Source organism: Oryctolagus cuniculus, chromosome 7, assembly GCF_964237555.1.
Source record: "Oryctolagus cuniculus chromosome 7, mOryCun1.1, whole genome shotgun sequence".
Taxonomy (NCBI): Eukaryota; Metazoa; Chordata; class Mammalia; order Lagomorpha; family Leporidae; genus Oryctolagus; species Oryctolagus cuniculus.
In genome coordinates this window covers 69,937,973-69,961,415 of record NC_091438.1, presented here as the reverse complement: position 1 = coordinate 69,961,415, position 23,443 = coordinate 69,937,973, and the positions used below count along the sequence as shown (strand labels likewise).

Here is a 23,443-nt window from a genome sequence, read left to right as displayed (position 1 = left end):
ACACTGTTACAGGTGATGAAAGGACTCATCATGACTGAAACTCTGGAATATAACAATGGTCTCTCTGGGAGTGAAATGTTTGTGTGTTTTTTATTTTATTTTTGTCATCTCTGTAGAGTTAATCGCCAAAAGAGACTGATGAATGGGAGTGATAGAGCACTGACTTTACCCGATGCGACAGAATTCGAGTCAGATATTTAGTATTCACCTACATTTTTGATTGTACTTGAAGGAATTGGTTTCCCTTTCTGTACTTATATGTGGATCTTGACATGTGACTTTTTTTCTCTTAAACTTTAAGCATATGAGGAACAGTGACATCTATATTCCTCATTTTGGTGAGCTTATTTTATCACTTAGAAAGCAATATTTACCTATCCTTTTCTTCTAAGATCTGAGGCATTTCATTTTGGTAGGCAAAATACAGCACAGCATGCTTTTTTTTTTTTTTTTTTTTTTGACAGGTAGGGTTAGACAGTGAGAGAGAGACAGAGAGAAAGGTCTTCCTTCCGTTGGTTCACCCCCCAAATGGCTGCTACGGCCAGCATGCTGTGCCGATCCGAAGCCAGGAGCCAGGTACTTCCTCCTGGTCTCCCATGCAGGTGAAGGGCCCAAGCACTTGGGCCATCCTCCATTGCACTCCCGTGCCACAGCAGAGAGCTGGACTGGAAGAGGAGCAACTGGGACAGAATCTGGCTTCCCGACCGGGACTAGAACCCGGGGGTGTCAGTGTTGCAGGTGGAGGGTTAGCCTACTGAGCTGCAGCGCCGGCCAACACAGCGTGCTCTTTAGGACAACCACTAAGTTATAATGGTCAGATATTTTATTTTATTCTTTCTATAGGGTAAAATGTTATTGGTTCTACATAATACATAATTTATACATGTTAACTGCTCAGTGATTTTCTTATTCCCACTCTTATTTTTTACTGAGATCTATTACGAAACTTTCTTTTAACATCATGAACATTTAATGAAGTCCAGACAATCCATTCGGTTCATCTCAACCATCAGGTAATCTGCTGGATCTCTGGAATGACATTTTTAGCTTTGGTACAATTAATGGACACCCTGTTACTTGTTGAAGGATTGACTTTTCAAAACCTACATGTTAATCCAGCATGCATTATCTCAGCAAAGTGTGCTGACTAGAATCTCTGTTAGGGCAATTGCCTCAGCCTTATGGAAACTCATTTCTTGGATGATAAAATAGGTACTACAGGATGAACATCCCTTCTCTGAAATGCTAGGGGCTGAAAATGTTTCCAATTTCAAATTGGGAATATTTGTCTATATTTAGAGAGAGATCTTGGAAATGGGGCTTGAGTCTTGACATTAGTTCATTTATTTTCATATATACCTTATACACAGAGCCTGGAGGTAATTTTGTATAGTATTTTTAGTGTGCCTGTGTTTTGACTGTGAAGTGTCACATGAAGTCAAGTGTGGAATTTTCCATTTGTGGCATCATGTCCAGTGATCACAAAAGTTTGAATTTCGAAGCATTTTTGATTTTGGTTTAGGGATGCTCAACCTGTATAGAATTCTCACAGGGTGATACTTAGGATTATTTTAGAAATGTATATAAATGAGCTTTGTAAAAGTTAAGATGCTAACAAAATGAAGTTACTGTTGTCACATTTGTGAGTTCTGTTAGGAAATACAATAAAGACTTCCACGAAATTTATGAATACCCTCTTTGCAGCCTTAAAGCTCTCATTTCTAAATGGAAAAGCTATCTACTATAATTTTTGGAATCTACATGACCTTTTAGTCAAAGCTGAGAAGGAGGCATGGGAGAGAGATGTGACTTGCTTAAGGCTGCCAGGTGAAGTCAGAACTGGCTTTTATGGCCCTTGACTGCATCATTCCTGATCTCCTCCCATCTTTGGTGGTCATCCCAGCCTCTGGTTTCAGGCCCACTCTCTCCTTGGTCATGACTGCTTCACCTTGTGTTGTCCCACAGTGGCTTCCAGGCTCCTCTGCCTCTTCCATTGCAGTGACCGTTACTGTCACTCTGGCTGTGCGGGTCCCATGATGCAGACTCCAGACTCTTACTAGGAGCATTGCCCTTCCTGTGACACGTCATGCTGCACATCCTGTAGGGGATCTCTAGACTAGCCGTCTGTTTGCTCAGTCCATGGGTGACCTGCTGATGTCTCTTGCCTGCAGCCCATGATGGTTACTCTTTCTGGTAAGGCCCTGGCACCTTGCCTCCATGCCTTTTGCCTTGCTTGCTTGCAGCACCACCCTTGCTGTATTCCCAGTATTTGACTAGGGAGCACTTTACCTCTGCTCTGCCCAGCCTTGCACTTTACCCTGCTCTACACGGACTACTATTCCTTGCATTTGCTTGTCCCACCCAATTTGAATAGAATGCACTTTCTCTCTGGCTTGATAATTCCTTATTCCCTAAGACTGTGCTCTGACTCCACAAAGAAACATCTCCCTGTCCTTTTGGGCTGGCTTGAAGGTGCCTCTCTTGTTTCTCCATAATTCTCTCTGCCCATCTCTATTGTTGATGAATGATACTTACCTGCTTGCACTTGTCTTTACTGCTGGACTATGGGAGCTTCTGCAGGATGGGGAGACTTGCCAGATTATCTTGGTGGGTTCTCAGTGGCCAGCACAGAATCACCAAATGAACAGAAACTTCTGTTGACCAAGTCACGATCCCCTTGACTTGCAGTCGCCTTTTATCCCCTCCCTTCTACAGGTGTCAGAAGAATGACTCGACCTCAGTATGTTCCCATCTTGGCTATGCGCTGATTTCTTAACCCTCTACTGTCTCGCTTTTGCACTCCCTGCTCCACTGAAACTGCACTAGTGACATCCTAAACACAGAATCTGATGGCCTTTGCTTAGTCCTCGAGTTCCTTAGCTTCTCTGAATAATTTGGCATTATTGGAACCACTAAATTCACCTTAGAATTTTTCTCCTGTGTGATTGCCTAATTCTTTTAGACACGTTTTATTTTCTAGTTTGGAAGTTGTTATTACTTCCAATAAGGCTTTTATTATTTTCTTCCTTTATTCCAGGGCTTATGAAGATAGGTGGTATTTTGCTGTGTATCCTACTCCAAATACAAATTTCCTATTTTTTATATATCAAAGGCATTTTTTCTTTCTTTTGTTTTAACTTTTATTTAGTAAATATAAATTTCCAAAGTATAGCTTATGGATTACAATGACTCCCCCCCCCCCATAACTTCCCTCCTACCTGTAACCCTCCCAACTCCTGCTCCCTCTCCCATTCTATTCACATCAAGATTCTTTTTCAATTCTCTTTATATACAGAAGATCAATTTAGTATACATTAAGTAAAGATTTCAACAGTTTGCAACCACACAGAACATAAAGTGTAAAATGCTGTTTGAGTACTAGTTATAGCATTAATTCACATTGAACAACACATTAAGGACAGAGATCCTACATGAGGAGTAAGTGCACAGTGACTCCTGTTGTTGACTTAACAAATTGACACACTTGTTTATGGTTTCAGTAATCTCCTTAGGCTCTTGTCATGAGTTACCAAGGCTATGGAAGCCTTTTGAGTTCACCGACTCTTATCTTATTTAGACAAGGTCATAGTCAAAGTGGAAGTTCTCTCCTCCCTCCAGAGAAAGGTACCTCCTTCTTTGATGGCCCGTTCTTTCCACTGGGATCTCACTTGCAGAGATCTTTGATTTAGGTTTTTTTTTTTTCTCCCCCCAAGAGTGTCTTGGCTTTCCATGCCTAAAATACTCTCATGGGCTCTTCAGCCAGATCTGAATGCCTTAAGGGTTGATTCTGAGGCCAGAGTACTGTTTAGGACATCTGCCATTCAAAAGCATTTTTTCAAGTAGCTGCTTTGAGGTGGTGACTTACTGCTATTTTTTGTGTCTATATGCATTCTGTTACCAATAGCTTTAGTTTTAATTATATTATTAGAATGGAAAATTACCCATCAGACATTTGCTTAGATGAAAAATCCAAAAATGAAACCCACCATCACCAATAAATCCGTGATACTTGTTTTCAGGTAGTACTAGGTTGCTATTTGCTATTTCTGGCCGATAGTTACTGTGATGGGGAACCAGTCAAGAAAGAGACTTATTGAAGTGAGAACAATTTGTAAAACTGTATATTTTAAAATGTAAAATGTAATCAGTGATTGATAATCTAAAGAAGAAATTATTAATCTGATATTTCACGTGATCCTAAGCCCTTGAAAAAAATGTGTACAATTTTGTGTGTGGTTACATTTTCCTTCGTGAAGGATCCATAGCTTTTCATCAGATTCTCAAAAGCATCCTTGACAAAGCTGACGCTTAGAAATTGGGCTACTATAAGGGCTTCCAAGAGAGAAGGTTGTACTCATAAGACACAAAGTAGTGGTAGTTTCAGAAGCAGAGTATTTCCTTTCCAATCCTAATTAGCTTTAAAATCTTTCAATTACTAATTTAATGACCTGAAAGTTTTATAAAGGTAATACGATTGAACTGACTTTCCCTAAAATGGTCAATCGTTTTGATTATTGATTTCACTTTTCCTTGGAGAAATGCAAAACCCCGGTTTTTTTGGGGTGATATCCCTGAATAATGGGACACTTTTGAAGACAGTGATTTTTTTTAAGTACTTGCTGTTGTGAATCAGTGGGACAATGACTATTCTTGAGGACTGCTTTAAAAGGAATATACACAGAAATGGAATCTTAAATTTACAAAACGGCCCAAATAGCCTTTTCAGGATAAAAGAGGCAGAGGGGTAAGCATCATGAAGTGAAGGCTTGCACTGAAGCCCTGGAAGCACCTGGCAGATGGTAGGGCTCCTGGAATGTCTTGCTGCTGGACGAATCAGTGCAGTAATCCTATCCTGGACACCAGGCGCCTGCCACTGTGGCAGGTGGTTGTGCACAAGAACTCTTTTGATAAAATGATTAGACCACCTTCTTATCACAACTACAAACCATGTTGAGATTTCCTCATGCACTTCTGTGTCAGGCTCATGGCTTTGAGGGAAGAAAAGCAAGCTGTGTTTTAGGGATAGTTCAGGTCGTTTTACGAGGTACTGAGAGCTGTAGCACAGAGTTAACTCACGTGGGAGTGAACACTGACAGGCTTTGGCGAGACATGGACCCGTTTGTTCTTTCAGGAGTCCTCAGGCCACGAGAAGAGCCACTTTTGTGGAGAATCCCCACTTATCATCAGCATGATCAAACAATCTTTATGAGCAACATTTCTCTGAAATTTTGACTTCTGCTTTAATCAAACACATCATTTCATTCATGAAATAACAATGGCTTTGAAACAAAATGGATCATTTGGAGACGCTTTTTCTTGATAAGGAAACAATTCCACCTCTTTTTTTAAAAAAAGATTTATTTATTTATTTGAAAGTCAGAGTTACACAGAGATTGAAGGAGAGGCAGAGAGAGAGGTCTTCCATCCGCTCATTCACTCCCCAACTGGCTGCAACAGCTGGAGCTGAGCCAATCCAGGAGCCAGGAGCTTCTTCCAGGTCTCCCATGTGGGTGCAGGGGCCCAAGGACCTGGGCCATCTTCCACTGCATTCCCAGGCCACAGCAGAGAGCTGGATCGGAATGGAGCAGCCAGGATTCGAACCTGTGTCTATGTGGGATGCTGGCACTGCAGGCAGCAGCTTTACCTGCTATGCCACAGCGCTGGAAATTCTACCTCTTTTGTCAACTCTCACTAAAAACATTAACCATATTTTGTTTTGTGCAGCCAAAGAAAATTTTCAAGAATATCCCTTTCCTGAGAAAGTTGGAGGTAAACATGTAGAGGTCATGGCTGTTCACGGAAAGACCTGTTCATTGTGTCGCTTTTGCAATGAGATGACCACTGATTGCTATGGAGATTGCTGATTGCTGCAGCTGGTTCTGGCAGGCCTAGTCACCTGTAAGAGAATGATCCCTCGGTCACCATGGTCCCTGTGCTGTGATCTGCTTCATCTGCCCACCGTCACTGGCAGAGTTTGCTCATTTAGGGGAGTGCATGGGCTCTATTCCTTATTAGAGAGCTTATTATCCAGGGTGCCTTGAGCTCAATCAGATAGATTCATCCAGCTGAGTTAAACAGTGTTCTAACCAAAAGACTTGATGTTTTTATTTGAAGCATGACAACAACTTTATTGAAAGACTGCTTAAAATTTTTGTGCCTGACCACTAAACTTCTTTTTTTTTCTTTTTTCTTTTTTTTTGGCTGTGAGCTTAATTGTATCATCTTTTGTTGTGGAATGATTTTTTTGTGTTCTGACTTAAGCTGAACAAGTGCATGATTTGTATGTGTTACCATAATCCAAGGATAGCCTGGGTTATAATTATTTATGTAGCATGTCATCATTTTGTTCTCTCTCTGAGTTGCCAGGGCTTGTTTTTCAGGACTGATCCCACTAGAATGCAACTTTTCACATAGCTTTTCCAAGACAGAAAATGTCTGTCCGGGGTCAATACCCTCATCTTAGTTTGTATTGCTCTATTTTAGCAGTACATTGTACTTTGGTTTACAAGTGCCATTAAACATCCTATGATATGTAACACACTTACCAAGAATTACATAAGGATGGTAAAACTTTGACTCTCAGGTAAGCAGTGCAGGTCTGGGAATTTCTATGGGTTTGATTATATTAATTCAGAGATACTCAGTATTAACTCATTTTTATCTCCTATTTTTGATGTGAAATGATTATTGTGATTGTATTTAAGATCATTTCATTGGTCCTTGTGTACTAAGTATATCCCTACGTAGTGATTCCCTTTGGCTTGTAATACATCTGGGCTAAGATTTTGCATTAAATAGTAATTCAATTGTGAGTGCATGTGAAGATGGAGACTGGGGTTCTCTCCGTTGCCACAATGCTCAGTAAAGTGTTTGACACCTAACAGCTGCTCAGTTCATGCAGGTAGACCCTCTAGACCTTTCTGCAGCCATATTATCCTGGCACCCAGATTCAGCAAACTGGTTGTTAATGGTTGCATTTAGTTGACAGACGTGCTTTGTTGGGCATGAACATGATTAAAATTTTGAATTCCGAGTCAACATCTACAGTTTATTTATTTATTTAATTTTAAAAAAAGATTTATTTTATTTATTTGAAAGGCAGAGCTACAAAGAGAGAGAGGAAGAGGTAGACAGAGAGATCTTTAATCCACTGTTCATTCTCCAAATGGCCACAGTGGCTAGGGCTGGGCCAGGCTGAAGACCGGAGCTAGGAATTTCATCTGGGTCGGGGACCAAAGATTTGGGCCATTTCTGCTGCTTTCTCAGGTTCATTAGCATGGCTCCGCATCGGAAGTGGAGCAGCCAGGACTCTAACCAGTGTCCGCATAGGATGTTGGAGTTGCAGGCGATGGCTTAATCGTTATGCTACAACACCGGCCCCTGAAATCTACACTTTATAAAAATTTCCACAAAATTCTAGATGTTTGCCTTCCTTTACATATTGCAATATTGTACAGTTCTCGGTCCAGATTCCTGCAAGGAGCAACAGGTTGGAGCTAGGTGTGCTTCGATTTGGGAGTGCTTTTCTAGTTTGCCAACTGGCCCACTTCAGGTTCGTGGCCTCTGAGAGCATTTAAATTTGGAACTTCTGGAAAAGGGCCATGTAAGGCATCTTAATTATGGGATCATTAAATGAACTCGTCCCTGAGACGGTACCACCTACAATGCATAAATTTACAAATTGTAATAAAGTTTTCTGTGGGACATAGAGCAATTTTAAAAAATATGCTTTTAAAAGGTATACAGCATGATTTGGAGTTTCTTGTAAAGAGAATTTGAAATTCTTTGTTTTATACAGCTCCCTTCCAAAGTTCAACAATGTCTCAGAGCAGTGTAATTCAGGGTACAGTCTCTGGACCGCCAGTGTCAGCACCACTGAGAAGCCTGGTGGTCCTGCCCCACTGAAGCACCAGGGCCCAAGAATCTGTTTTAATCTGCCTTCCCAGTGGCTCTGAACCAGTCTCTTGAGAAGATGAACTATTATGCAATAATATACTTTAGATTTAGTTTGTTTCTGATTTCTGAAAAATTTTAGTCCTATTGACCATTTCAACCTGGGAATTATTGAAATTCTGAACCATAAAGCTAGGTAAGATTTCCATCAATTGTCAAGTTTAGGGAGAGAGCCCTGGGTTTCTCCTGCCTCCCACACTGACTGTGTAAATGCTCACTGCAGGCCCTCTCTGGCCCCGGCTGTGTCCTTGTGATAAAGCAGAGAGTGCTTGTCAGGTTTCAGACTCTGGTTTGAGAGACTGGTTAAATCAGCTCCCTCTGGCATTGTTCCTGTTGCTTTGGATAATGATGGAGTGTAGCAAGTTACCAATAACTGTTAGCTCTTGCTGTTGTTGTAGAAGATTGTTTGCGTCCACTGCCTCCGTTTCTAGATGGAAATCTAAAATATAGAGTGGATAGTGGTTGCAGAATCTGATTTGTTATGGGTCAAGGGTAGCGTCACTGCAGAGCAGGCTAGCATTCCTTCTGTGACACCTTCTTTATATTTAAGGCTGTATTCTTTTGGTGTGGCCAATTTCTAACTCGACGTTGCTGCTGTACACGGTGTTTTTGTCCTCTGAGCTTCTCAGGTAAAGCAGAAAGAATCCATAACAGACTGGGAAGCTCACTGAAAGCCAGTGTTTATGGCATAACTTTGCAGATTTCTCCTTGAAGGCGTGGGTTAACATAGCACCCTGCAGAGGAATGGAGCCTGTGACAAGGAGGCAGCTGTCCAGTTTAGAGGCATGATGTTCACTTGGCATTAGGGCAGAATCTCGAAGAAGCATCTCATGGGCTTGTTAATTGAGTCGAGTCCTGCTGTCTCCAAATTATACCTTTATTTTATGTTTGTCTACATATTTATCTTTTTCAGTGTTTTTCATTTCTTTCTGTGGGTTCTTCAATTTTTTAAAAGATTTATTTTTTATTTATTTCAAACCAGAGTGACAGAGGGAGAGAGAGATGGAGAGAGAAAAAAAAGAGAGAGTTCTTCCATTTGCTGGTTCATTCCCCAAATGGCTGCAACAACTGGGGCTGATCCAGGCTGAAGCCAGGAGCCTGGAACTCCAGCAAGATCCCCCACATGGGTGGCAGGAGGCCAAGCACTTGGACCATCTTCTGCTTTCTCAGGCACGTTAGCAGGGATTTGGGCTGGAAGCAGAGTAGCCAGTACTTGAACTTGTGCTCTGATATGGGATACTGGGGTGGCAGGTGGCAGCTTAGCCTTCAGCACCCAATGATGGCCTCCAAATTATGCCTTTCTTTTCCTGGATGGTGTATTTCTTCCATGAATAATCTTTTTTTTTTAAAGATTGATTGATTTATTTGAAAGTTGGAGCTAGAGAGAGTGATTAAGAGAGAGATTTAGAGAGAGATATTCCATCTACTGGTTCATTCCCCAGATGCCAGATGGCTGCAATGGCCGGGACTAGGCCAGGACAAAGCCAGAGCCAGGAGCTAGGAGCCAGGAGCTTCTTATGTGTCTCCCATGTGGGTGGCAGGGGCCCAAGCACTTGGGTCATCCTCCACTGCTTTTCTCAGGTCATCAGCAGGAAGCTGGGTCGGAAGTGGAGCCGCTGGTCTTCAAACCAGCACCCAATGGGATGCCGACATCAACTCCCTATGAAAGATTTTGAAGGATGAGTTAATGTTCCTTTACAGGTACTAATGTCACTAATATCTCCACAGGATAGTGTTGTTTTTTTTAGGGTACTTTGATTATGTAAAGGTAGTTTATTTTTTTAAAGGAAGGGGCTAGTTAATATTTAAAAGGAAGAAATGGGGATGGTCATTTGGCCTAGTGATCGAGACATCTGTCAAGTGAACCAATGGAGCTCTCTGTCTCTTTCGATCTCTTTGCCTATCAAATAAGAAAATTTTTTTAATAAAAAGGAAAAAAAATGAAAGAGTTTTGTATATTAGCTCAACCCTGTAAAACATCAGCAAACAACTGACACAGATCATTTTGTTTTGTTTTCTTTGAAAATGTTCACTCTGGTGCCAGAACTCTGCTCTTTTGAGCAGCATCACTGGTGTCAAACTGTGGGGCAGAATGGCTCATAACAGGGAGGCTGGTTGTTGCAGGAGACAAATTAGGACATGGCCTGTGGCATGTAAGATTTTTTCTCTGTCACCATTCACTTGGAGTTCGTTTTGATTCCTCGAGCAATAGCCCAAATCTTGGTGATCTGACTGGGAAGATACCGCCAAGCCTTGCAAAGCAGATCATTTGGCTGTGGTACTTTTGCAAGTTAACTGAGAAAACAGAATTTTAGAAACATCTATGTGAGGCAAATGCTCGGAACTTTAACTGTTTTTCTTAAAGCCAGGCAGAAAGCTCTCTTAAAAAAAGTGTTATGTTTGCTTCCTGTGGGCAGCTTCTGGTGGGAAATATTTTATGGTAGTTTAAATTTCTAGGCAGATTTTGTGAAGACCATTTGTTGGCTGCCGTGATTTCTGAAAGCTTGTAAAGCTTAAAATAGTCTTCTAAGGTCCTTAAAATTGTAATCTGTGTTCTATTTACTTAAACATATTTATGGGTATGGAAGAAAAAGAAGGCCTCCCTGAGAACTTTGCCCTCCCCTGGCGGTTCCTGTTCCAGATGGTCTCTGAATTCCATGTGCTTTAGAGTGAGCGAGAGAGAAAGCAAAGAATATAAGCACAAAACAAATTCTGAAAAGAAAGCAGAAAATGACTGTCAGCGATGAAAGAACAGCAATATACGTTGTCCCTTGTGGCGAGTAGGTTTATAAAATAAACACAGTTCCACATTATTAAGTGATAGCAAGAGCTTGTTCTAAAACTACGTTCTTAGCAGAGGAGAGCATCAGAACAGACAAGCTAAACTTCACGATGGATCACTGGCATAATGAAATGTACAGAGAGGGGCTGGGAGCCAGAATACTGTTGAGTCCTTGTGCCCAGTCTGACTTGTGTTTATGGAGAGCCTCGCCTATGTCAGGAAGTCTTTAGGTATTTGAGATGCAGATGACTGGACATGCTTAGTTCAGAGGAGCTTCTGATCGCCTTTTGTTAAATGAAACACACCTTACTGATGGAGAACACTAAGTGGTGAAATCAACCAATCCATGGTAAAATAAAATAAACAGAAAAAAAGACGTGTCTCGGCAGTCAGTTTCAAATTGAAAAAGCAAGGAGAAGACAGGTATCAGCAGCTTGTAGTGACTTTGAAATCTCTAGCTGTAACTTGAGTTTATTTTTTAAAGATCTATTTATTTACTTGAGAGAGGCATAGTTACAGAGAGGTCTTCCTTCTGCTGGTTCACTCTCCTCAAATGGCCAAAGTGGCCAGAGCTGAGCCCATCTGAAGCTGGGAGCCAGGACCTTCATCTGAGTCTCCTATGTGGGTACAGGGGCCCACGTGGGTGCAGGGGCCCAACCACTTGGACCATCTTCTGCTGCTTTCCCAGGCCATTAGCAGGAAGCTGGATGGGAAGTGGAGCAGCTGGGACTTGAACCAGTGTCCATATGGGATGCTGGCACCTCAGGCAGATGCTTAACCTACTACACCACAGGGCCAGCCCATAACTTGGGTTTATTAACTCGACTGACCCAGATAAAATATTTCCCGTCTATCTCATAGGTGTCTTTTCATAAGCCTTTCAAAATATAAAGGCATTGGCAAGAAGAGACATGTCTTTGAGCCAAACAGTAATTTTCAAAAGTCCAGCGAAAAAGGCACTGCAATGTCAGAACATGAAATTCTTGGTTAGCAAAGCAATGCCTGGCTGGGGTGAAGAGGGGTTTTCTGGCTCATTGCTGGCATGCCTGGGACTATGGTGTCTGTGGTTTTGTGCTGCAGCCAGACTGTTGTAGTTTCCTCCTAGAACGAACTTCAGAGTTGAGAGGGTTTCTTTGCCTGGAGACAACAGCCTGGTAAAGAAACACTTGAGCTGTTTTTACACTTTTAAAGGGATTCTAAGCCGGAATTCTCTGTTACACATTCTCTGGTCAATGTATAAGGTATAAAAAGCTGCTCTTTAGTTAATATGAATTGATAGGAAATATGAAAATGTGCTTATGTGTCTGTGTTTTGTATTGTCAAAGTACAAGAACTGTTTTGAAATATGAGGAAATTGAGAATTTATTGAGTTGCATTGATGTTCTTACTGCTTTGTGTTTATTTGATTTTTTTATTAATCATTTGGTTGCATTTTAGTAGATGTTCTTATTTGTCACTTCTTTTTACATTTAGCATGTGTGCTACATACCATGTTGTTTATTTGGATTCAAATACTTGAGCATGCAGCATATTGCCTGGCATGGAGCAGGTGCTTAATAACTGAATTGATGGATTTACTAATAGATGGTTACTAATAGATGGCTCATCTTTTTCCATTAACCATTTCATATAATTAAAAGGAGGTTATTAAAGAACACCATAGAAAGAAAATATTAATATTGGTTTATAAAGATGAAAACATCTAGAGATGACAACGAATTGGTTGACACACTTAAGAACACACCGTATAGTATGAAAAGTGTAGATAACTTTCTGTGAGTTGGAGTGACATGTAGGGAGTGAAAAAAAGTGAATGCATAATATATGAGAAAGAAGAAGAAATAATCAAACATGGTTCCTATTAAAACAGATGCCATTAATTTAATTCTATGTCACTGTATCAATCTCCTTTTTGGAGAAAAACCTGTTATATTTTTAATTCTGATTATCATGATGGGCTGTCAAAGCTTCCCAGTCCCTCAAATGCTCATGTCCAAATGTCATTGACATTGAAGTTGAAAGCTGTGAAATTTTACAAATTGTGACGTATGTTGAAAGTTGAGATGATGGTTATCATCTGTATATTTGAACATTGTCTCTAGGGTTACACTAACTCTTTTTTTATCCCTTCTTTGCAGTCATACAGTTTATCAAGAAAGAAAATAGTGCATTATACCTGTTTTGACCAACGGAAAAGAGCAAATGCAGCATTTTTGATAGGTGCTTATGCGGTAAGTACTGTCTTCATGGCTATTTTTTATAATCAGACCAGTGGAGTGCTAACAATGGCAGATAGAATCCAAGCCACTTTCCCAGAGGAACTGTGAGTCATAGCAGTATGGGGGTTGATCTGGAATGACTGGCATTAGTAGGGTGTTTACTCTGTAGATTTAATTTTTTAGTAGTGAGTGAAATAATCAAGCAACTGCAGTGTTAAATTGGACTCCACAGTTGTGTAGGTATTTTAATAAAAAGAATTCTTCACAAAGACATTGCCAGGAAAAATATTTCATATGTGTATATCTGCATATGAAATATAATATTGTGAGCCGGCGCCGCAGCTCAATAGGCTAATCCTCCACCTAGTGGCGCTGGCACACCGGGTTCTAGTCCCGGTCTGGGCGCCGGATTCTGTCCTGGTTGCCCCCCCTTCCAGGCCAGCTCTCTGCTGTGGCCCGGGAGTGCAGTGGAGGATGGCCCAAGTGCTTGGGCCCTGCACCCCATGGGAGACCAGGAAAAGCACCTGGCTCCTGCCATCGGATCAGTGCGGTGCGCCGGCCACGGCGGCCATTGGAGGGTGAACCAACAGCAAAAGGAAGACCTTTCTCTCTCTGTCTCTCTCTCTCACTGTCCACTCTGCCTGTCCAAAAAAAAAAAGAAATATAATATTGTGGAAGATTTATAAACACCGTTGAGGTGTTTCTTTTTTTGGGAGACGATGAAATCTTAGATTGCACAGGGAGGGGTGATGATAATGATGAATATTCTGTTCATCTATAGGTGTGGTTGCAGTATAAACCTTGCATGTATTACGGCTTCCCTAATTATTAGGAAAGATTTTCAAAAATAATTTTAATTAGAAATTTTGTTCTCTGTAAGCACTAAAATGTCCATGTGAATTACACATGTGAATTACTCAGATTAAAATATACTTATCTGAAATCAAGTCATGGGAACAAGCGTGTGTTTCCTACGGGGTTTTGTGCTGCTTTGTGAGCTTATTTGTGGATCCTTTGTCACAAGGGATTGCCATCAGAGAAGGGTCATCTGCCTGCTGCTCCCCACATGTCTTTCCCTCTCTGTCCCTCCCTCGCTCCCTTCTCTTTTCCTTGTTATCACTCATCCTTCCTGTTTTGTTGAGTGTGGTCCTTCACTTTGATAGAGTACCTCCAGAATTTTGGAAGGGAGTTTAGTTACAATAGATGCATGGATAAAACACTGAGATAAAATACATGTTTTGATGCAGAACTTTTCCATCACTTTCTGGCAACGAAAGGGAGTTGAAGCAGGCTTGGTGTGGTGGAGGAGGTGCTGAGGAAGCCTGAGCCTGTCTTCTGTGATTCTTACAGTCCTGAGCCATGGTGTAAAGTGATTGCAGTCTTGTCCGGGTCATTTCCCAACTGATTTTCTATTTTAATTTTAGAAATGTGCTGTCTCAGAGTGCTTTCAAAAATGTTTGTTTATTTATATTTGCTTGTAAGAAGGAGAATGAGAGTGAGAGAGAGAGAGACAGAGAGAGAGAGAGAGAGGGACCAGACTTTCATCCACTGGTTTACTCTTCGAATGCCCACAATGCCATGGCTGGACCAGGATGAAGTCAGGAGCCATGAATCCATCTGGGTCTCCCATATGAATGGCAGGTGGGTTGGAAGTGGAGTAGCTGGGACTTGAGTTGGTTCTCCAGTATGGGAGGAGGGTGGCTCCAGTAGTGATCTAATTGGCTCTACCACAATGCCTGCACTCCCACATCCCCTAAGAGAGCTTTTTGACATAAACTCTTAATCAAAATAAAACTAGGGGCAGACATTTGATGTAGAAATTTCTGTATTGGGGTGCTTGGTTCAAGTTCTGGCTCCTCCACCTCTGATCCAGCTTCCAGTTAATGTGCACCCTGGGAGGCAGCGGATGATGGCTCAAGTAGCTGAGTCCCAGTCACCCACGTGAAAATCCTGGATTGAGTTCCTGGCCTGGTCCAGCGCTTGCTGTTGCAGGCATTTGGGGGAATGAACCAGTGGAAGAAGATCTCTTTCTCTGCCTTTCAAATAAAATAAATGAAGTAAATAAAAAATTTAAGAAAAAAGAAACTATGAATTGTAGTTTTCCCTTCAAGAAAATTTTATAGTTTTTGTTGTATATTTGCATTTAATTGTTGACACAAATCTTGTAAGGAGATTGTCAATAATGTGCATTATACACCCATCTCAGATTTCATAGGTGTTAGATTTTGTGGTTGGATAACTTCCAGTCTTGGGGGGGATTCTTTGGCTACAAAGGACTGTTGGAACAGCCACATTGGCTACTTGGGACACACGAGGTGAGTGTGTTTTATCAACGAGAAGTCCTTAACCTTGAAGGTGTTCCTCATTTTTTTTTTTTAAGATTTATTTATTTATTTGAGAGGCAGAGTTAGAGACACACACAGAGAGAAAGAGAGATCATCTTCCATCTGCTGGTTCACTTCTCAAATGGCTGCAATGGCCAGGCTGAAGCCAGGAGCCAGGAGCTTCTGGGTCTCCCATGTGAGTGAAGAGGCCCAAAGACTTGGGCTATCCTCTGCTGCTTTCCCAGGTACACTAGCAGAGAGCTGGATCGGAAGTGGAACAGCCAGGACCTGAATAGGTGCCCAAAGAGGATGCTGGCACTGCAGATGGTGGCTTAACGCACTGTGCCACAGCACCTGTCCCTGTGTTCCTCATTTTAAATTTGGAATCTGTGCCCTTTCAAGGGGAATTGACTCCTAAATATTTTACAATAAGACAAACCTTTTCTTCTGACTCTTAGTTTTTGGTAAAATGTGCATAATTCCAGAGTTCCCTTGTCTACTTCATGGTTAGGCAAGTGTGTGTTTTATGGCTCTGTGTTATGTATCTGAATGTTATCTCACATGTTTTGTGGTGAAACAGAGCTCTTTATTCCTCTTCTCAAACTGATTTATTTGCCCAGTTGTCCCTTTTTCCGTAAATGAACTACCATCAGTGACTCACTAAACTGAAAGATGGCAGTCATTTTGATTCTCTTGTTATCCCTTCCCATGTTACACTCACTCGTGAGTTCAGTCAGCTCTACTTTCACAACACGTTGAATTGGGATACCTCTTTTCCTCTCCACGGCTGTCGTCCAGCCCGCTGAAGGGTTGTTGCTAGTCTGGATTGTTACCCCTGCCTCACACCTTGTTTCCTTTATCTATGCTTGCTTTCCTGTCATTAGGGTAATCTTTCAAGACTATAAGCTAGAACATGTTATTTCCCTGTTTCACAGCTGTCTACTGATTGCTCACTGTTGTTAGCATTAAATTCATCATCCTTACCAGTACTGTTAGGATTCTTTCTGGGCAGATGCCAGGTCTAGCACTTAAGACACTGGATCAGATTCTGGCATCCCACATTAGAGTACCTGGGTTCTACTCTTGGATAGGTTAGGATAGGATAGGATAGGATAGAATAGGTTCCGCTTTTGGTTAGGTCTCTGCTACCCACGTGGGAGACCTGGATGGTGTTCCCAGCTCTCTTCTTTGGCTTGACCCAGTCCTGGCCATCGTGGGCATCTGGAGAGTGAACTAGCAATTGGGAGTTCTGTCTGTCTGTCTTTCTCTCCCTGCCTCTCTCTCTCTCTCTCTTTTTTTTTTTTTTTTTTTTTTTTTTGACAGGCAGAGTGGACAGTGAGAGAGAGAGAGACAGAGAGAAAGGTCTTCCTTTGCCGTTGGTTCACCCTCCAATGGCCGCTGCGGCCGGCGCACCATGCTGATCCGATGGCAGGAGCCAGGTGCTTCTCCTGGTCTCCCATGGGGTGCAGGGCCCAAGTACTTGGGCCATCCTCCACTGCACTCCCTGGCCACAGCAGAGAGCTGGCCTGGAAGAGGGGCAACCGGGACAGCATCCAGCGCCCCGACCGGGACTAGAACCCAGTGTGCCAGCACCGCAAGGCGGAGGATTAGCCTAGTGAGCCGCGGCGCCGGCTCCCTGCCTCTCAAAAACAAAAAAATCCTTTCTGATTTGGCCCCATCTGCCTTTATGATCTCCTTGCTCAAGCTACTCCTACCATGCAGGCCTTCTGTGAAAATTACAGATAATTACAGAAAATTACAGATAAATATCTTTGATATTTCTGTTCTGTTTGGAATTTTCTTCCATCAGAACTGTGTATACCGATTCCTTCTAATGTTTCCTTGTTAGAGGGGCTTTCTCTCAAATCCTACCCTGCCACTAGCACCTCAGCCACTTGCTAGTCCTCTGTTGTTTTATTTAGTATTACTACTATTATTATTATTTTCATTTGTGATAGGGAATGAGAGCCAAGAGAAAACTCCCATCTACTAGTTCATTTCTCAGAGGCCTGCAATGGCAGAAACTGGGCTGGGCCGAAGTTGAGAGCTGAGAACTTGATCCAGGTCTCCCATATGGGTGGCAAGAGTCCAATTAGTTGAGTCATCAGGGCTGCCTCCCAGGGTCTGATTAGCAGGAGGCTGGAATCAGAGGCTGAAGGTGGGAACTGAAATGAATGGAGGCACTCTAATATGGGCTGTGGTGTCCCAACCAGCTGCTTGACAGCTGGGCCAAACGTCTGCTCTGTTTTATTTTCTTTACTACACTGTACTATTTGAAATTACTCTGGCTGGGTATTATTATCTGTTCCCCAGACTAGAAGGTAGGAACCTTGTCTGCTTTGTTTATTGCTGTGTCTGGAGGTTGATGAAATACTTAACAAGGGGTGAGGCCCACGCCTTCCCTAGTTAAGTTGGAAGCTGACTGCAAAGTTGTGGCAGAGTCCTAGAGGCTTCCTGCTGTGCTGAATCAGGAGGAAGTCCTGGGTGGGGTATGGGAGGGGTCCCAAGGGTGAGACTAGGGTAGCCAGTATGGAGTAGGGAGGGGCCCTGGGGGCAGCAGTTGTTTATCAATTGGTGTGGGACTATTTCAGTTTTTGAATACCTAGCATCAGCTAAGAACTGTGCCTGGCTGGCACCTGGTAGATGTTTCATGAATATCTGTCAATGAGTGAATAACATGATGACAGAATATGAAATTTGTTCTCAAAATGATCATGTTGGACATGAAGTGTGAAGTGCTGTCTTCTTGTTACCAGAATACTTGTAACTGTGGTCTTTAACGTTGCAGACTCAAAGCAATAATCATTGACCAAGGGTGGTGTCTGGTATGCAAAATCACATCACTACCTTGCTTTTTAAAACTAATTTCTTGTTTTCTCATTTTTTTATTGTGGTAAAATACACATAGTATAAAATTTACTGCCTTGGCCATTTCTAAGTGTGCAGTTCAATGGTGTTAAGTGCTTTCGTTCTGTGCTGTAAGCATTGCCATGCTTTGCTCTTTTGAGTGTAACATTTTGTGGTGAACATGATGTGTGCACCAAGTCATGGCTGTGCTTGTGGTTTCTCTTTTCTATGATAATTTCAAGTATGTCACTGGAGCATTTGTGGCCTCTTCCCCTGTCTCTAAGTGGGGGAGAGTTTGTGTACTTTGTATCTCATAGAACTGTGCAGTAGGGAATCCACAGGGAAGGGAGTCCCCTCAGAGTGACCTTAAAGCCAAGCTGGCTGGAATATGGTGGCTTCAGGAGATCACAATGACATTTAATGGATGACTTATACCCCTAGCAGGGAAGTCCCTCCAGGTGAAGGACATCTGCTATCCCTAAGCTGTGACATGGTGTTCCTTGAGATGGAGGGCTCAGTTTTTAAAAAGTCAACTTTGTCCCTTCCTGAGTAATGCTAAGTACAATTTTAATTATAATGTTTAGATCATCATTAAAAAATTAGAAGTATGAATTAGGTTCTTACCATGTGGCTAAAGACTAAGTCCTCGCAAGTACCAGTGTTAATGTACTATTTTCAGTTTACTTGCTTATATAGCAAGGAGGTCAAGGAGAATACAGATTAGGCCTTGATGATTCAAGAGTTGTAAAAGAATATATATGAGAAGTTAAAATTAGTGTGATTGTTTGGCTTAGAACATTGAGTTCAGAGTTATTAAAGAAGTAAGATTCCCCCCCCTCCCCCAACCCCAGATGTATGGAGGATATGTAAACAGAGGAGGCAATCACATTGTGTTTTCATTAACCTGCTTGTTAAGTCCTTGCTAAATGAGAGGTCTGCATTGTGTGCTAATCGGGACTATCCTGAATCAGATGTCATGTCTGAATAGGGCATGACAAGGCTGAGATTTGTAGACTTTCTAACCACATAAATGTCTGTTCTTTGTCTTGTAGACTACACTTAAGGCCTAGATAGATATATTTGAAAGCTAAGTCTGCTACTAATTGCAAAGAAGCCATTCTCCAGTAGTTGAGACTTTAGCATAGCCAGAGGCTTGGCTTTGAATCCATTGTAAATTACAAGTCTTGAGCAAGTAGTTTCACTTATCCACACTACTGTGTTTCTCATCTTTGAAACGGGTAATAATAGTCCACCTTACTAAGTTGTGATGAGGACTGAAAGAGGTCATACACATATACAGGTGTCACTGGTGCGGAGTGCAGTATCTGGCATGTAAGCACTGTAGGAGTGCCTGGTAGCTCTGGCTGTTGAAGCTGTGTAGCTTTCCAAAAAGTTTTCTGAGCCAATCTCCTACTTCCTATTCCCCATTTCTGTGTTTAAAGCTTTAGGCTCCCCCTCCCCTAAGATCTTCCCCCTCCTTTTCTGCTTATCTTCCCTCCTGTCTACCCCATTTATACTTAAATCCTTTTGTGGCTCAATAACCCCTCAGATGGTTGTTAATCTGAATACTGCTTAGCATAAATCACTGGAAGGTGTGTGTGTGAGCTCCCCCCCCCCCATGTTATTTACATTTTACAGGATAATCAAATTAATTTCTCATTTGTGAGATATGTAGTCAAATATGTGCTCCTTGTTTTAGATATTTAAATGGTGAAAAGTGCTACTTCATTGTTTAACTAATTATTTTTTCTTTATTATAATGTAACTTATTGTTCTAGTAGTTTCATTTCTAGGTTTCCTAACTTTTTAAATGTCTCATGATTTTAAATGTGTTTCCTGTATTTGGACCATTTAAGAGTTGAAAAGTGGCTTCTGTGTCTTTCTTTAAAAAAAAAAAAAGTGAAGCCACTTCCCTGCCGCTTTTTATTAATAGGTGCGGATCACTAGAAGTCACGCCCTGAGTCTGAGCTTCTGTTAGGAAGTGTGTGGGCCTTGAGCTCTATGGCTCACAGTGCTGTATTAGTAAGCACTTCTGTACACCTGCATACAAAGATGGCTGGTTGCCAATACTGCTAACGGAGGTACTCAGCACCGGGTTATCTGCTGAATATTTGGGAATTACATTCAGAACACTATCATCTAAAAGTGGTTAGTGTGTGTTTGTATCATTGGATAGAAACATCATTGGCTAACTAACTGTGAATTTGTTCTAGTTTTTATTATTTGGACCAGACATGTTAGTTTCTTTATTCTCTAACTCACAAGTCACCAAACATTGTGATATCAGAACTGGTTTGTCATTAAAAAATGATAAACAAGTGTCATTTAAAATAAAGATAAAATGCTCAAAAAGAATATTGGTGTAAGAGAATACAGGCATTTACTTTATAAAATTTGTTAAAGCAGCAATGTAACGGATGTCAGCCACTTTCGTTCTGTCCCCCTTCACAGTGGCTTCTTGGTGAGTTTGGAGAGGAAGGGAGGGGAAGCACATGACTGGGGCAGGGCAGTTTCCTGTTGCAGTTCCTTCCTTTTATAGTTTGATGGGCAAGAACCCTTTTGTGATACTCCCTATAAATGGGCCAGACAGCCTCTTCTTGCACAATTATATTTTTGATGGCTTTGAAGCAGGCCAGTCTCCCTCTCATCATATAACATTTTCAGTTTCAAGCACTTTGAGATTGGGGGTTGTTGCTCTTGTGCATAGAGCAAGGTCGTTTCTTAGTCAACTGTCCTTGTGTGTTTCGTTTAGCTGTGGGCTAGTAAAATTAGCTGTTTGCTTTACATTTGTGGGAGGTGTCTCAAATTACATTGCATAAGTCTTTTCACCTTTTTTGTTTCTTTTCTCTTTTTGGCATAGTGATAACGTACTTCCTCAGTACTGTAAATGAACTCTCAAATTTATGTACATATAACACAGCTACACACACACACATACAACACACACGCACACTTTTAGTACTATATACTTAGTGTTCTTATATTTAGTGTGCATGTGCTTACAATGATTTACTCACACATTGCTGAATCTTGCTAGTAGCCTCAGAATGACATATGCTTTTAAAAAGTTTATTTGTTGCGGCTGGGGTAGTGGTACAGTGGGTTAAGCCACCACCTGGAATGCTGGCATCCCATATGAGTGCCAGTTCAAGTCCTGGCTGCTGCATTTGCAATAACAACTCCCTACCACAGTGCCTGAGAAAGCAGCAAAAGATGGTCCAAGTCCTCGGGCCCCTTTGCCATGCACAGAAGAGATTGGATGGAATCATTTAAAAGCTAGAATGCTTAAAGATAAATTATGAAGTCAAAATGAATTGTAAAAATAATAGCAAGAATCACTGTATTTTGAGGCATTAGTTTTTTTAAAGTTACTGATTGAAATAAGGTGTTTTATATAGAACTGAAATAGGCTTTATACCAAATGCAGACTTTTAAGATTAATATTATGCATGATTGTCTTAATTTTAGTGCCAACTTTGTTTTTTATTTATGCATAAACATGGGTACTAATGTAGATAATTTTTAAACAGCTGTTCTTGCAAATTTTAGGATTATCTTCAGTAAGAAATAATTCAAATGCTTAAGAGTATTAGAAAAAATTTAAAAAATTATTTGAGAAGCAGAAGGACACACAGAGAGATATGATAGAGCTCCCACCACTCACTGGTTCACTCCCTAAATGCCTGTAATAGCTGGATCTGGGCTGGGCAGGAGCCAGGAGTCAGGAGCCAGGAACTCATGCCATGTCTCCCATGTGGGTGGAAGGAACCCAATTACTTGAACCATTACTGCTGCCTCCCAGGGTTTGCAGGGAGCTGGAACCAGGAGCCAGAGTGGGTATTGAATTTAGGAACTCTGATATGGGTCAAAGGCACCTTAACTGCTAGGCTAAATGCTTGCTCTCTAGAAATGTTTAAACAGAATTGAATTTTCAAAAGTTTTACCTGCGTACATTCATTATAAAAAATAATCAGAAAATAAGCACCCAATGTCTGAATACATGCATTTCCAGAGTGTGCCTTATGATGTATTTGCCATGTGTGATATGAAAGCATGTCCTGTACATCTCTACTTGGGCTTTACCTGGTATTTACTGAGTTGGGGCCGTTGCTATTTGAATTTATACAAATATCTGGACAGAGCAGGTTCACATTTAGACATCACTCAAGTACTAGATACAGGTTTGCTTATCAATGAGATGGTTACTAGAAAGCACACATACAGAAGCTGGATGTCATCTTTCCAAAATTTATGCAAAATGAGATTATTTGCCCAATGAATACACCTTGATGAAATGTAATACTGAATGCATTTCTCCGTGTTTGCTGTTTTAATTTACAAAGAAAGCACATACTAATTAAAAATAGATGCACTTTTTCAGGCTCACTGAATTATGTCCCCAGGAAATTCACTAGGCAGAGCCCAGCTCCAGTCCTACTTTCTCATGTTTCAGTTGTAGAACCTGAGCCCAGAGAGGTTATCTGAGGTCAGACCCAGCAGGTGAAGAGAGACTGGAATTCAGAGCTCTAAGTTCCCAGCTGGGAGCTTTGTCCAGTCCAGGGGGTAACTGAGCAATGCTAGTTTAAGGATAATATACTGCTTCTAAACCATGAGAGTCTGCGGAAGAGTGAAAACAGCTTGTAGTGTGGATGGGTAGAATGTTCCAGTAGAGAGCAGTGTTACTGTAGTGTCTCAGATGCACTAGTCACACCCCTCTCTTCCAGGCAGCATCTGAGCTTTCATTCTGGCCAATGGGCTAAGCACACTACATACTGTTGTGCACTGACTGGGTGCAATGGTAACTCTTCTCATATTTTCTTTGGTGATGTTCTCGGAAGTCTTAGGGTAGGTCCAAGTGTAAGGAATGGTAGGGGAATAGCAGAACCAAGGAATGAAGTGATTTCATTCTGTTTCTTAGAACAGAATTTTTCAAGCTTTTTTTTTTTTTTTTGCTGTAATTCACCATAAAGCTATTTTACATCTGCATTACAACTTAGTACACACACACGTACACACACATCTTTCACATGTATGATAGAATCAAGAGGTTCATGAAACAATTGTTACCATACATGGTGAAGCCTACTGATATTTTATATTCTGCTCTATATTATTAAGAAGATTGTCAGGGGCTGGCTTTATAGTGTTGTGGGTAAAGCTGCCACCTGCAAGACGGCATCCCTTATGGGCACAGTTTGAGTTCTGCCTGCTCCACTTCTGATCCAGCTCCCTGCTAATGGCCTGGAAAAGTAGTGAAGGGGGGCCCAAGTGCTTGGACCCCTATAGGCATAGTGGCAGACCTGGAAGAAGTTCCTAGC

General features: G+C 41.5%; 1 protein-coding gene across 10 annotated transcripts in view; it reads left to right on the top strand.

The window, feature by feature from the left end:
• Positions 1 to 23,443, top strand: part of CDC14A (cell division cycle 14A) — a 189,698-nt gene that overhangs the window by 32,252 nt on the left and 134,003 nt on the right. For 9 of the 10 annotated variants that reach the window (XM_070077983.1, XM_070077980.1, XM_070077981.1 and 6 more), the window contains one exon: positions 12,874 to 12,966. In XM_070077983.1, the coding sequence (XP_069934084.1) occupies positions 12,874 to 12,966 (93 nt within the window). Of the gene's footprint in view, positions 1 to 5,724; positions 5,899 to 12,873; positions 12,967 to 23,443 lie in introns of those variants that run through there. The other variant, XM_070077985.1, reaches the window with a different exon arrangement.